Here is a 13,245-nt window from a genome sequence, read left to right on the forward strand (position 1 = left end):
GTCACGTTAACTCTATAATTTTTTTTTTAAAGTAAGAAAAAATCTTGAAATAAATAATTGTTTAGTGTCTCAAATTTTTATAACTTTTTTTAGTAAAAAAAATTTAGAGATAGATTATTTAATTTTTTAGATCAAAATAAAATATATTATATTTAATAATATAAAATAAATGATTATAAATTATACATTTAAAATAATTTTAATAAGTGATTATTAATAAAATTTAAATTTAAAATCTTTTTATTAAAAAAAATAACTTTTAATCAATTAAATCAATCTCTTATTGATATACATTAATTCTGTAATCGAAGCCTAAAACCAATAACTTACTACTACTAGTTGTTTGACGTCCATCTAAAAAACAGAAAGGATTTGATCACAAATAAAAAAAGACAAAGCATGCTTTTAGCTTCTCACATGAAGCTTTTTAAAACTCTAAGCCCAAGTAACAAAAAAAGAGGGGGGCTGGGGGAGTTAACAAATGGTAAAAACAAGATACATGAGTTGCTTTTTTTTTTTTAGACGTACTATATTTTATTTGAAAAATGTAAATCTAGTATAATAGAGGTTTGGAGTAAGCATTAGAAAATTTATTTTATATTTTTTATTATAAAAAAATATTTTTATTTTTTGCAAGTAAAAAAATATATTAAAAAAATATTACATTAAAATTTCTATATAATAAAAATTTTATATTATTAGTAAACTGTCCCATGTTTCGCTGTGAAAAATTATTATATGATAATAAATTTATTAATAAATTATGAAACATTATCAAATTAGAAAATAGATATATTTGCACATTTATGAATTTTTAAAGCTATCCCCATTTCTTAATTTTAATGACACTTATATGGGACATAAAAATGATTAGAGTTGAATTAAAGTACGAAATAAATTAGTTGGGATGATTTAGAGAAAGAACTTTTGATATATATATTTTTCCATTGTTTTGAACACATGGCAATAAAAAATTTCTTTGTTTTTTATTTTGGTATTTTTATTTTATTTTTTTTTATTTTTTTTATTTTTTATTTACTAATTTGCCTATTTATTTTCTTATTGTTTAATTACATATATATATATATATATAAATTTTAGGTTAGGAACACATTTTGATCATTTAACAAACATTAAAAGAAACTAAAAATATGCATTAGACAAATAAATTTATAAATTTTTTATAAATTTATTTATTTATTTATTTAAATCATATAAATTTCAAAAAAAATGAAAATAAATGAACATTCTTCTAATGATGAAATTAAAAGAAAACTAAAAGTGGTGCTTGAGATTTCAAAGGAAGGAATTTGCTTAGAATCTTATAAAAAATATTAGAAAGATTTTTGAAGTATTCTAATAAAAACATTTTATTTACTTTTTAATAAGATATTTAATAAAAAATAAATGTTGATAAAATCAAAAATAAAATATACTTTTCTATAATTTTAAAAGTAATATAATGATATAGCTTTTTTTAAGGAATATGAATTTTTCAAATACTCTTATGGTGAGAAAATTTTTCGAACTTCTATCAAATTATTGGATAAAAACATAAAAACTTTTCAATATTTTAAATAATAAAATTTAATTAAAAATAAAAGATCATTTAGATAGGTTCTTTTGGGATAATATATGATTAATTAGTATCGTCTTTAGATGACGTTTTGATGGTACTAATACCTTTTTTACACATAAATTATAATCAATAATATATAATAAAGTTGCCTTCATTTACGGACAACTCTCAATTGAAAGGCAACTCAATTTTTATTTGTCAAATAACTATTGGTTAATAAAAAAGTTTATTAAGTTATTGGGCTTGGCAAGTAATTGCTTATTGAGTTTTAATTAGATTAAAATATGGAGTTGGGCTTTTAATTGGATTTGGAAATAGGAATGTGAGAATTTGTCTAAAGTTAGATTTTAATTAGGTGGAGTTTTTTTTTTTTTTTTATAGGTTTTGAGTTTTTAACATTTATTATTTATAATAAAATAAAATAATACAAATATAATCATAATTATAAATAAAAAATAAAAAGTTATTTACCTTTTTTCCTTTCTTTTATTTTAAATTTTTTTATAAAAAAGTTTTAATTTACAAAAAATTAAAAAAATCATACATTTTAATCAAATAATTAATAAAAAATACAAAACTTATAACAAAACATGAAAAAACAACAAAAAAATGTAAATGTAACATATGAAATACTATATATTTCTTAATTTTAATTTTTATAATATTTTTGTTTATTTTATTTTATTTATTTATTTTATATTAAAATAATTAATCTACTTTAGCATAACAGGGGACTAATTCTAGAATAAATAAAATAGGATTTCTATAATTATATTATTTGACTGTGTTATATAATGTTGTTTAAAAACTGTATTAGTGTATGTGTGTGTGAGATTTGAAATATTATAAAAATATTTTATGAAAGACAGTTTAGGATGGATTAATTAGGAGTATTAGTGTGTAATTTGTAATAGATTCTTTTTCCTTATTATTGTCTATATAATGAAAGGCTAATACAAAGGATTAGCAATTTGTTCTCCAAAACCTTAATTCTAATATGGTATCAGAGCTAGGGTGCAATGATACATTAATACTCGCAAGTTACTTGAATTCAACTTGAATAAAACTCAAAATTTGGCTTCGTTATTGTCATGTAAAGGTCGAGTTCGAGTTGCTTAACTTATCGATTGAGTCGAGTTTGAGCATTCTTATACCCGGCTTGAGTAGCTCGCGAACTTAATTGAATTTTTATATTTTAATATATTTTAATTATTTAAATATCTCGAACTTGAGCTCGACCACAAATAATCAAGTTTTTGTTGAATATAAGAATCAAACTTATTTTTATTTATTAATCAAGCCTAATCGGAAGAGTTTGACTAACTCGATTTTTATCTCGAGTCAAGCTTAACCTAAAAAAATAAAACTCAATCGAGCTTAAACCAAGTTTCGAGTCTCGAATTTTGAGTTGAGTTCGAACTTGAGTTTAATATTGTATCGACTCGAACTCGATCAATTACACCTTTAATTAGAGCTAGCAACGCAACTTTAGCTATTATTACCCCTCTTTCTTTTTCCTTAAACCCCTCTGTAATAGGCCTTACGTCATCACCCAAGTTGTCTCTATTGCAAACTTTGATCTCGTAATCCTATAATTGCATGCTTAAAGCCTTTCCTTCCTCTTCAGCAATCCCTTATTAGTTAAAAGGGGGCCACCCCCTTATTTTCAAAGACGACAAGAAGAAAAGGTTGAAACTTTTTGTGAATGATATATTAAGGGAGACAAGTACTTTTTAGTGTAGATTGTGGCTGCAGAACTAGGGATAAAGTTTTTGATTATTGATTAGGGGTTATATTTCCTCGATTAATGGATTACCAATTGTGTTTTAGAGGAAAAAGGTTCTGTGGCCTGGCTAAAAAAAAGGTAACCGTAACGAAAATGATAACTCAAGATATTATCATGGGCTCATGGATGTTAGATAAGAAACTTGATGGCTCTAACTACTTTTCATGAAGCAAGATTGTATTGGTTACCTTGGGAGGTCTTGGAAAGCTTAATGTCTAAAAATGAGTCATTAACAAAGAAAAGCTCAAAGTATGCAACGTGAAAGAAGGAAGATAGTAAAGTACTTAGACAATTGTTCAACTCGATGGAATGATAAGTCAAGGTGATGTTCAATCAATACCTCACAAGTAAGAAACTTTGGGATGCTTTAAAAATTATTTATACAAACTCTAAAAATTAGTTGAAGATTTCAGATGTTACTAGGGCATGAACTAGAATAGAGCAGTTTGATAAGAGCCTAAGGAAATATTTTACTATGTTCAAGGAGGTTTATGATGAGTTTAATGAACTCATGTCCTTATCTATTTATCTAAAAACAAATCAAAAGTAGTGAAAGGCTTTAGCTATAGTGTTTTTCTTAGTAGGATTGAGGAATGAGTATGCTAGTACTAGTACTCAAATGTTAGCAGGAAGAGATCCACTTTTTTTACTGGATACTTATATGTGCCTGAGTAAGGTCACCTAGCATGATCCTTTCCAAGAAGATAAGGTAGTATTTATAGCCTCACAACATAAAAGGCAAGCACACATGAAGCACATGGTGGATAAGATAGATGATGTAGAGGTGGTAGAAGAGACCCACAGTCTTATTATCATCATGGATAGCAAAGACACTTGTAGAATATTTGCCTGCACTTTCAAAGTTATTTTGGCCCACCAATAGCATATGTGATTGATGCTACACTTCAACCCCAACAACAAGAGGAGAAAGGAGTTTAGTCATCCCAGTATGAGTATGATAAGCTTATTTAGATACTTTAAAATTAAACTTCAATCTTTTCTCCAATAACAACTTTTATATAAGGTAAATCAGTATGTCTAGCTACCTCCTCTAAGACTTAAGTGATTAATTCAAGAGCTTTGGATCACATGACAGATACTTCAGGTAATCTTTACTTATATAATTCTATGATGAATAAAAAATCTATTTTCATTGTCGATAAAAGATATATAGATATTGTAGAAAATGGCAAGGCTCAACATATACCTATATTACCTTTACATTCTGTGTTGTATGTCCCTTATTTTCTTTTTAACTTATTTTTTGTCAGTCAGTTTATAAGGAATTTGAATTGTATTGTCTCTTTTTATCCTATTTATTATATTTTTCAAGATCTATTAACGAATTAGATTATTGGTAAGGGAAAGAATGAATGAAGTCTTTTATGTGTTTGAAGACATACAAAAGATATAATTTGAACTAATGACATACTCAAGAGAATTGCATCAGTTTATGAGTTTTATTGTCGTTTTGGTCATCCATCCATGTCAACTTTATAGCTATGTATCCACATTTATTGTTTTTTAGTTTTAATTGTGATTGTGTAAGTTTATCAAATTGCACAAAGTGTTTTATCGAACTCAATTTAATAAAAGAGAAAAGTTTCTTTTTGTTATGATTCGTTCTAACGTATGAGAGCCTTGCCTATTATTTTGAAATCTAGTTATAGATACTTTATGACATTTATTGATGATTATTCACGAGTTTATTGGTTGTATTTGTTATAGAGTTACTCCAAATTATTATCTATCTTCACTATCAAAATAGAGAATCAATTTGATAAATCTATCAAAATTTTATGAAGAGATAATGGATGAGAGTTTTTTTCTATAAAGTTGGATAAATTCCTAAATGCAAAAAGTATTGTTCATCAATCCTCATATTCATATACCCATAACAAAAAAAGGTTGCTAAAAGGAAGAATCGTCATTTGTTAAAAATGGTTAGAACTCTTCTGTTTTAAATGAAGGTCCCTAAAGTGTTCTAGAATGAAGCAATCCTTACAGTATGCTATCTTATAAATCATTTGTCATCATTAATTCTTGAAAGAAAAGTTTTTTTTTAAGTATTGTGTCTTTATCGTCCCTTATTTTTAATCTCTTTCAAGGTGTTTGGGTGCACATGTTTTGTTTATGACATTCATTCGGCTCACACTAAATTAAACCTATGTTTTCTTAAATATATCTTCTTAGGTTATTCACATGTCAAAAAAAGGTATCAATGCTACTCTCTAAACCTAGGTCACTTTATTACTTTGGCAGATGTCATGTTTTATGAGTTAGTTCTTAGTCCTTTGATACTAGTCTCATCCATCACCTATCTCATTAGAAGAAAAATATTTTCTTATCTATCAGATATATAGTACACCAATAAATGCATCTCTTTTAGAGGCATGCTTTGATACTTGATTTGATCGTACGTACACTAGATGAACCTAAATAGATCCAACTATGAAAACTTTCTTTATTGAGATAGTCTCTTCGTTGATAGATCCACTTCGAGACACTATAGTTGAGGATGTACTGATTGCTTTACAAAAAGGTACATAAACTTGCAAAAATTTTCCTTTATACATGCCTTTGTACAAAGGACATTTTACTCAATTTCATACTTGTATTGCTACAATTGATACTATTATTATGCTACGTATTTTTTGTGATGCTTTTGCATATTTAAGATGGCATAAGGCTATGGAAAATAAGATAATGACCATAGAGGCCAACCACATATGAGAGTTGATTTCCTTGTCGAAAGAAAAGTAAACTATTGGGTTCAAGTGGGTTTACACCATAACATTCAATCCTAATGGTTCATTGGCTAGATTGGCTAATAGTGAAGGGATTTGAGTAGACATAAATAGTAGATTATTTTGATACATTTTCACCAATGGCAAAGATGACATCTATTCACCTATTTTTCAAGTTTATTGTTACACATAGATGGACATTGTAATGGTTGGATGTGAAGAATGTTTTCTTACATGGTGACTTGGCTAAGAAGGTATATATGAAGCAACCACCAAAGTTTGTTGCTCAGGAGGAGTCAGGGAAATTGTGCCATTTATGTAGGTCTATGTAAGGCCTTAAGTAATCTTCACGCACTTGGTTCAACAAATTTAATGCAGCTCTTGTTTAGTATGGTTGTGGCAGAGTGAGAATGATCATTTAATATTTTATATATCTAAGAGTGTATATAGATAATATCATCATCACTAGCAATGATAGTGTAGGGATTGATAGACTTAAGATGATCTTAAGTCCCAGTTTGAGATTAATAATCTCGATCAATTAAAATATATTCTAGGTATTGAAATGGCAAAGCATAAAAAGAGAATCTTTATATCTCAAAAGAAATATAGGCTAGGCTTGTTCTATGCCAAGCCAAGTGACACACCGATAGATCTAAGTATTAAGTTTTCTCTAAAAGATGGCTCTTTACTTAAAGATCCCACACTTTACAAGACACTAATGGAAAAATTAAATTACCTAACTATGATGAGACTTGATATATCTTTTTTAATGAATGTGGTTAGTCAATTCATGGTAGCTCTTAAAGATACAAACTGGAAAGCAGTGATGTGCATCCTCTGATATTTGTTGAAAAATTTTGAAAAATGGATACTTTATAGTTCTACTAGTGATAAGGGTATTCGAACCTATGCAGATGCAAATTGGACAAGTTTACCTATAGATAGGAAATTTGCATTTGGTTATGCTATTTTCCTTGGGTGTAATCTGGTGTCTTGAAAAAGCAAAAAGCAACAAGTAGTTGCTAGGTCTAAAACAAAAACTGAGTATAGGACCATGGCTTTGGCTATAACAAAAGAATTATGAATAGTTCAATTTTTAGATGAAATTAGGCTTTCAATTAAAACTCCTATAGACATATGGTGTGATAATTAGACAGTAATTCATTTTGCTACCAATTCAGCATTTCATGAAAAAACCAAACATATAGAAATTGATTGTCATTTCATCAGGGAAAAATTACAAAATGGAACAATATTATTAAAGCATGTGTGCACAGGAGAACAACTAGCCAATATTCTTATGAAATCACTTCTAAGAGTCTGAGTTGACTATATTTGTAATGAGTTGAGCATGATTGATATATATGCTTCAACTTGAAGGGGAGTGTTAGTGTATACATGTGTATGAATTAAAATATTATGGGAATATTCCATAAGAGACAGTTTAGGATAGATTAATTAAGAGTATAAATGTGTAATTTGTAATTGATTCTCTTTCTTTAGTATTGTCTATATAATGAAAATCTAATCCAAAAGATTAGCTAGTTGTTTTCCAAAACTTTAATTCTAACAAACTGAACATAAAATTATTTATTCTTTGAATTTAAAAATATATATATACATGACAACAACCAACATAAAAATATTATTAATAACATCTAGACATTCCTTAACCCAATTCAAATATCTTGAAATAGTAAGATTATGTTTAAAACATGTGATGCCTTATTGCCTTCACTTTTTATATGGTGAAACAATACTTCTTAAAGCTTTACATCTTGTTGTCAACATTTGCCATTATTTAAGACCAATATTTAAGAGGTCCTCATCTATTGACTAATAATGTGTCTTCTTTCAAAATTATCTAGCTATACCTACATATGAACTACCACCTCTAATACATATAAGTTGCCAAGGCATCTATAATATGTGTCTTAATGACAAAAATTAACTATAAGGGCTGCTATTACTATTGTTTCATCTAGTGGTCCCTAATGATTATGCTTATACTTAATATTTTCATTTAGTGTTCAATGCATCATCAAAGTTAACTTTAAAGTAAGTAATATGATGAGGGGTGTCCATTTAACCTTATCTTTGCTTTCTTGTGCAAGTGGAATCTCTTAGGCTGATTTAAAGTCTTTAAGAAAAAAAAAAGCTCTTAATATTATCATCTTCAAATCCTACATAAGATTGTTCTTGATTCCAACTTTTCTTGCACTCCATTTAGAATATATACGAGATACAACCATGAAAAAGCCATTAAGCTCTTCCTTAGTTAAAAGGTTTGTTGGATAGCGTATCTAGTAATCCTGTGCATTAATGTATAATATGACTTAATGTTAGCAATCTTACAAATATTGCCTAAACAAAGGAAAATGAAATGAGTAAGTATTGAATTATCTTTTATTTTAGCATATCATTAAAATCTTCATTAAGACAACTGTATCATAAACATCATAAAGCATTAGCAAAAAATGTATTCAACTTTTTAGATTTTAAAAAATAAAGCATCACACATCAACACTTCAAATCTTAAGGTCTAGCAAAAACAATCAAATGGAAATCAAAAGTTCAAATGACTACATGTCAATATTCCTACAAAACTATCAAGGCATGATGGATAATGAATTGGGTAAACATCAATTCCTACAAATCTAAAAATCACAAACTAAACAAACCTAAATTATAAAAAAAAATCGTAATTTTTATCCTAAAAACTAATAAAGCCTAAATCCAAAAGCCTTTTCTTCATAAAAAAATCATCAAAACCAAAAAGTAAAACCCTAATTTCATCACAAATATCAAGAAACCCATATTTAAAACCCAAATTCTCAATGTCCCAAATTAAAAGAACCTTAGCTTTAAGTCAGCAAGATGGTGACTTAAAAAGAAAAAAAAAATAATTTGTAGCTCTGATTTTGTTTGGCTTTAAAATTGCAATTGAAGGATTGGGTGGGCTGATAAAAGACTGAAGGATTAAAGGATTGAGTGAATGGCTATAGTTAGAAAAAATGAAAAAAATTGAAGGATTGAATAGGTTAGTACAAGATAAAGAAAGGAACGTGAAAACAAAAATTAAAAATTGATGAATAGTTAAAAATAAAGGTATAATTGAAATTTCAAGTTATTTAACTTGAGCATACACAAAACTTGCTAATTATTAACACCACAAGCCTTTCTGGTAATGGTTGTCAACTATAGGATTATAGGTGGGAAAAAAAATTTCTCCAATGAGTGAACGTGGAAAACGCAAATATAATAGAGGATATATGTGAAGTTTACCCTAAAATATATGAAAATTAAATAATCAAAATAAAACATGAAAAAAAAAAAGATATTTATGTATGCAAAATGACAAGTTAAATTATTAGGTGTCTTTATGGCATTAGGGATGTTTGAGTAAAACCGTTATCATACTTTCTACATCATACTTAAAATTATAAGTAAACAACCAATCCTCCATAATTGAACATAAAGATAAAACTTAGTATAAGATCATGATGCAAACCTTAAGGAAATTACATGTTGATTTACACCTTTAATTTAAGTGAATTATCATGCATATCTAAATTTATATGAATAATAATGAACAAGTTATGTCACATGCTCAATAGATGAAAAGGATAGAAAAGACCTAATTGGACCTACAAGTAGTTTCAATAAAATCTAAAATTGGGATGAAATAGAATTTATTTCAGTAAAGTTTTGATATTTATTTTAGACCTAGTCCATTTCTTTTTATGTAAAATTCATGACATATTTTCTATTTAAATAAATAATAGTCACTAAAATGCAAAACTTAATAGAAGGGACGATTTCATCTTAGCATTCATACACTAATAAAGCGCTTGTGTTTGATATATAGATAATCTATTTCAAATGGCCAAGCCACCAAATATAGTTAAAAAGAAAAAGAGTTCATATTTGATATATTATCAGTGAATAAGATGATACAATAAATATTAACTTTTAAAATAAATATAAATTTTTTTTTAAAAAAAATTACTCATTAATGAATTAACCTTATTAATGAGGTGATATCATCAAATTCACTAACAATATATAAAATCTATGTACTGATAGTGCATTATATATAAACATGAAAAGAAAAAAAGAAAGAAAGAAATGGTGGCTAAGTGGGAAAATATTTTATTTGGCACAAATTGTCGGTAAAAGTATAGCATTCAAAGGGCAAAAACAATGGGGGATCCCTTGGCATGCTGGTCATGCAGTTCTTCCTCCTCTATGCCTTCCCCTTCATTCCACATTATTTTGTTCTCATCAGAAGATCCAAAAGCCCAACTACAGACCAAGTAGTAGACGACATTGATCACACTCAGAATTGTAAGAAGCCAATAGTAATAGTCATAATGACCCTTATTAAGGTTGTTTGACACCCAACTCACTTTTCCATGTTTTTTGGTCTCCCTATTTAAAATTTCAACTATAAGACTCCCAACCAAGTTTCCCACACCCATTCCAAGGGAAAAAAGAGCCACTCCAATGCTAGCCATGCTCTTAGGGAACTGAGAATAGTAGAACTCTATTTGTCCGATTGCATTGAGACCCTCGGCTAATCCAATAAGGCAGTATTGTGGCACTAACCACCTTGCAGACATGTGCACCTTTGAATAGGGATGATCAGCCAATCCTTGTCTGATCGCTGCAGCTCGCCGCTTGCTCTCCACTGTAGCTGCAACTGCTGTTGCCACACACGAGATTGCCAACCCCAGGCCCATTCGTTCTTTCAGGGTAAGTCCTCTTGATCGTTTAGTGAATTTGGATAGCAAGGGAACTATAATTCGATCATAGATTGATACCCATATTGTCAAAGTAATCATTGCGAACACGCCAAAGGAACCTGCCGGAATTTCTAAGCCTCGTGCTGCAAACAAGTGCCTGTCCATGACAGTCGCTTGGAGCACTGGAAATGAGTGTTGGCTTATGGTTACGGCAATCATGATCCCAGTAGACCAAATGGGGAGAACTTTGATCAATGCTTTCAGCTCTTCAACTTTTCTTACCGTGCAGAGATTCCATGGATCTATAGCCCAACCATCCAAGTCTAAGTCCTTCTCGGGGTTTCTAATCACACAAGCTTTGTTAAGAAACCTGACAAGAAATTTGTTAAAATCAAATCTCTGGCACATAATTGGTTGTTCTAGTATAGAAGTAGTATTCGGAATTCAGATAAACTAATTAAGAATATAAATATTCTTCCTATGAGTTTTTTCATTTTGATGTAATATGAATTACCTTAGTTTTTCTGTTGGTGCAATAAGCTTGGAACCTTTGTGATAGTACCGTATTCCTCCATTAGAGTCCATTGGTGACAAAGCCAAGTGTCTGTTTTTCCAAGCTGCCGCTATGACTTGGGCAAAGCTTTTAAACAAACTCTTGTTTGGCTTCATTTTGATGTAAAGTGGTGATCCCAATAAGAACATGACTGTCGAGATCAGCATGAGCCCTGCGGGAACTCCAAAGCCTACAGCCCACCCGGCTTTATCTTGAATGTAGACAATAACAGTGATCGAAATCATGATTGATATTCCAACTGAAGCATAATACCAGTTGAAGAAGCTTTGCAAGATCCTATCGTTTTTGGGGTTGCTAGGATTGTCGAACTGGTCAGCACCGAAGGCCATGGAACATGGCCTAATCCCACCGGCTCCAATGGACATAAGAGCAAAACAGGAGAAGAGAAGCGCCAGCTGAGCTGGTTTTGGGGAGGCACAACTTTGTACAATCTGACTGTTGCAATCGGGAGGCCTTACTTGTGGAAGGACTGCAGTTAACCATAATAAGCTCATTCCCTGCCAGAATAATCGATCGCACATAATTAGAATATTGATGGATCGATCGGTAAAAAAATAACTTACAGATTAACCAAGTAATTTAATTAAGAAAATTATATAGTTACAAGAAGGCTGATGAATGTTCCGAGTGCAATGACACGAAAGCGGCCAAGGAAAGAATCAGAGAGAAAGGCCCCAAGGATTGGCATGAAATTGGAAATTGCAGACCATAGGAATAGCACGTTAGCTCCGGTGGCATTAGACATGTGATATTCATTTTTCAAGTACAAAATCATATTTGCCAGAAGGCCAATGCTTGCAACTTTCTCAAATGTCTCATTTGCTGTACAAACAAAACAATTTAATTATATTCTACTAATATTATATCTATCTATAAAACTTCAAAAGTAAGAAATCGAATGTATAATGTATTTAAGCTTACATATGACAAAAGGCATGGTCTTAAGACCACCCTTTTTGCTTGTGACATGATGCTGCTGCTTCTGCTCCTCATCACCACTTTCCATTTGATCACAAGGTTTCTCCATCGATCTATTCTCCCTGCATGCGGCTGTAGATTCAAAGAGTTAAGTGGAGAAAACGTCTTATAGGCCGACTGAGGGATCGCAGCAAATATACGCATTGTTTTCTATGCCAAGCTTTTTGGGTTGGAATAAACCCTTCTCTTGTCTTCTCTTACTCGGAATCGGAATCAACCTGCTCTGTCTGCCATCTTTAACCCATATCTTTCACTAACCAATATTATATTATATATTCACTTTAAATTCAATTATTCGGATTTTATTGTATTCATTCATAAATATTTGTTCAGAAATTTATATGTGATGAAAGCTGAGCCTTTATGTGTGACGGGAGAAAATTCGTACTTATTTTTTTGCTTAATTTTAAAGATTTTGCCGCTAAGCAAAACCAGAAAAAGACCAATTTTGAAGTAAATGTAAATAGTACTCAGTAATTTTTCTTTTTTTGTGAATTTTGATTAATAATTTTTTAATTCTTTAAAATATATTAAATTAATGTTTGGCATTGTATGCAAACAGAAAAGAAACCGAACAGTACTTCGAGGTGTGGATCGCCGGCAAAGTTCATTAGTATTCCGCAAACTAAAATTTGAGAAACAAAGTAACTTCTTCGTTGAAGACAAACAAAAGAAAAGTAGGAATCATTCACTATTTTTTGTCACATTTGCATGCATGAAGATCAAAGAGTAGCATATCCTTTGGAATTGTCATTGAAACATCAAACATGTCAATTTGTCGTATATTGATGTAGTATTCTAACGTAGAGCGGTGGAGGGTGTTTCATCGAGTA

At 29.7% G+C, this 13,245-nt stretch overlaps 1 protein-coding gene across 1 annotated transcript; it reads right to left on the bottom strand.

The window, feature by feature from the left end:
* Positions 1–10,302: 10,302 nt before the first annotated feature.
* Positions 10,303–12,461, bottom strand: LOC111277981 (protein NRT1/ PTR FAMILY 1.1-like). Its single transcript, XM_022864427.2, has 4 exons — positions 12,356–12,461; positions 12,039–12,256; positions 11,375–11,931; positions 10,303–11,230 (listed from the first exon to the last, which is right to left on the bottom strand). Exons 1-4 carry the CDS (start codon positions 12,459–12,461, stop codon positions 10,303–10,305), a joined length of 1,809 nt encoding a protein of 602 aa, XP_022720162.2.
* Between the last annotated feature and the right edge of the window lie 784 nt (positions 12,462–13,245).

This window comes from Durio zibethinus, chromosome 7 (genome assembly GCF_047325235.1).
Source record: "Durio zibethinus cultivar Kanyao isolate XHJ-2024 chromosome 7, ASM4732523v1, whole genome shotgun sequence".
NCBI classification, from domain to species: domain Eukaryota; kingdom Viridiplantae; phylum Streptophyta; class Magnoliopsida; order Malvales; family Malvaceae; genus Durio; species Durio zibethinus.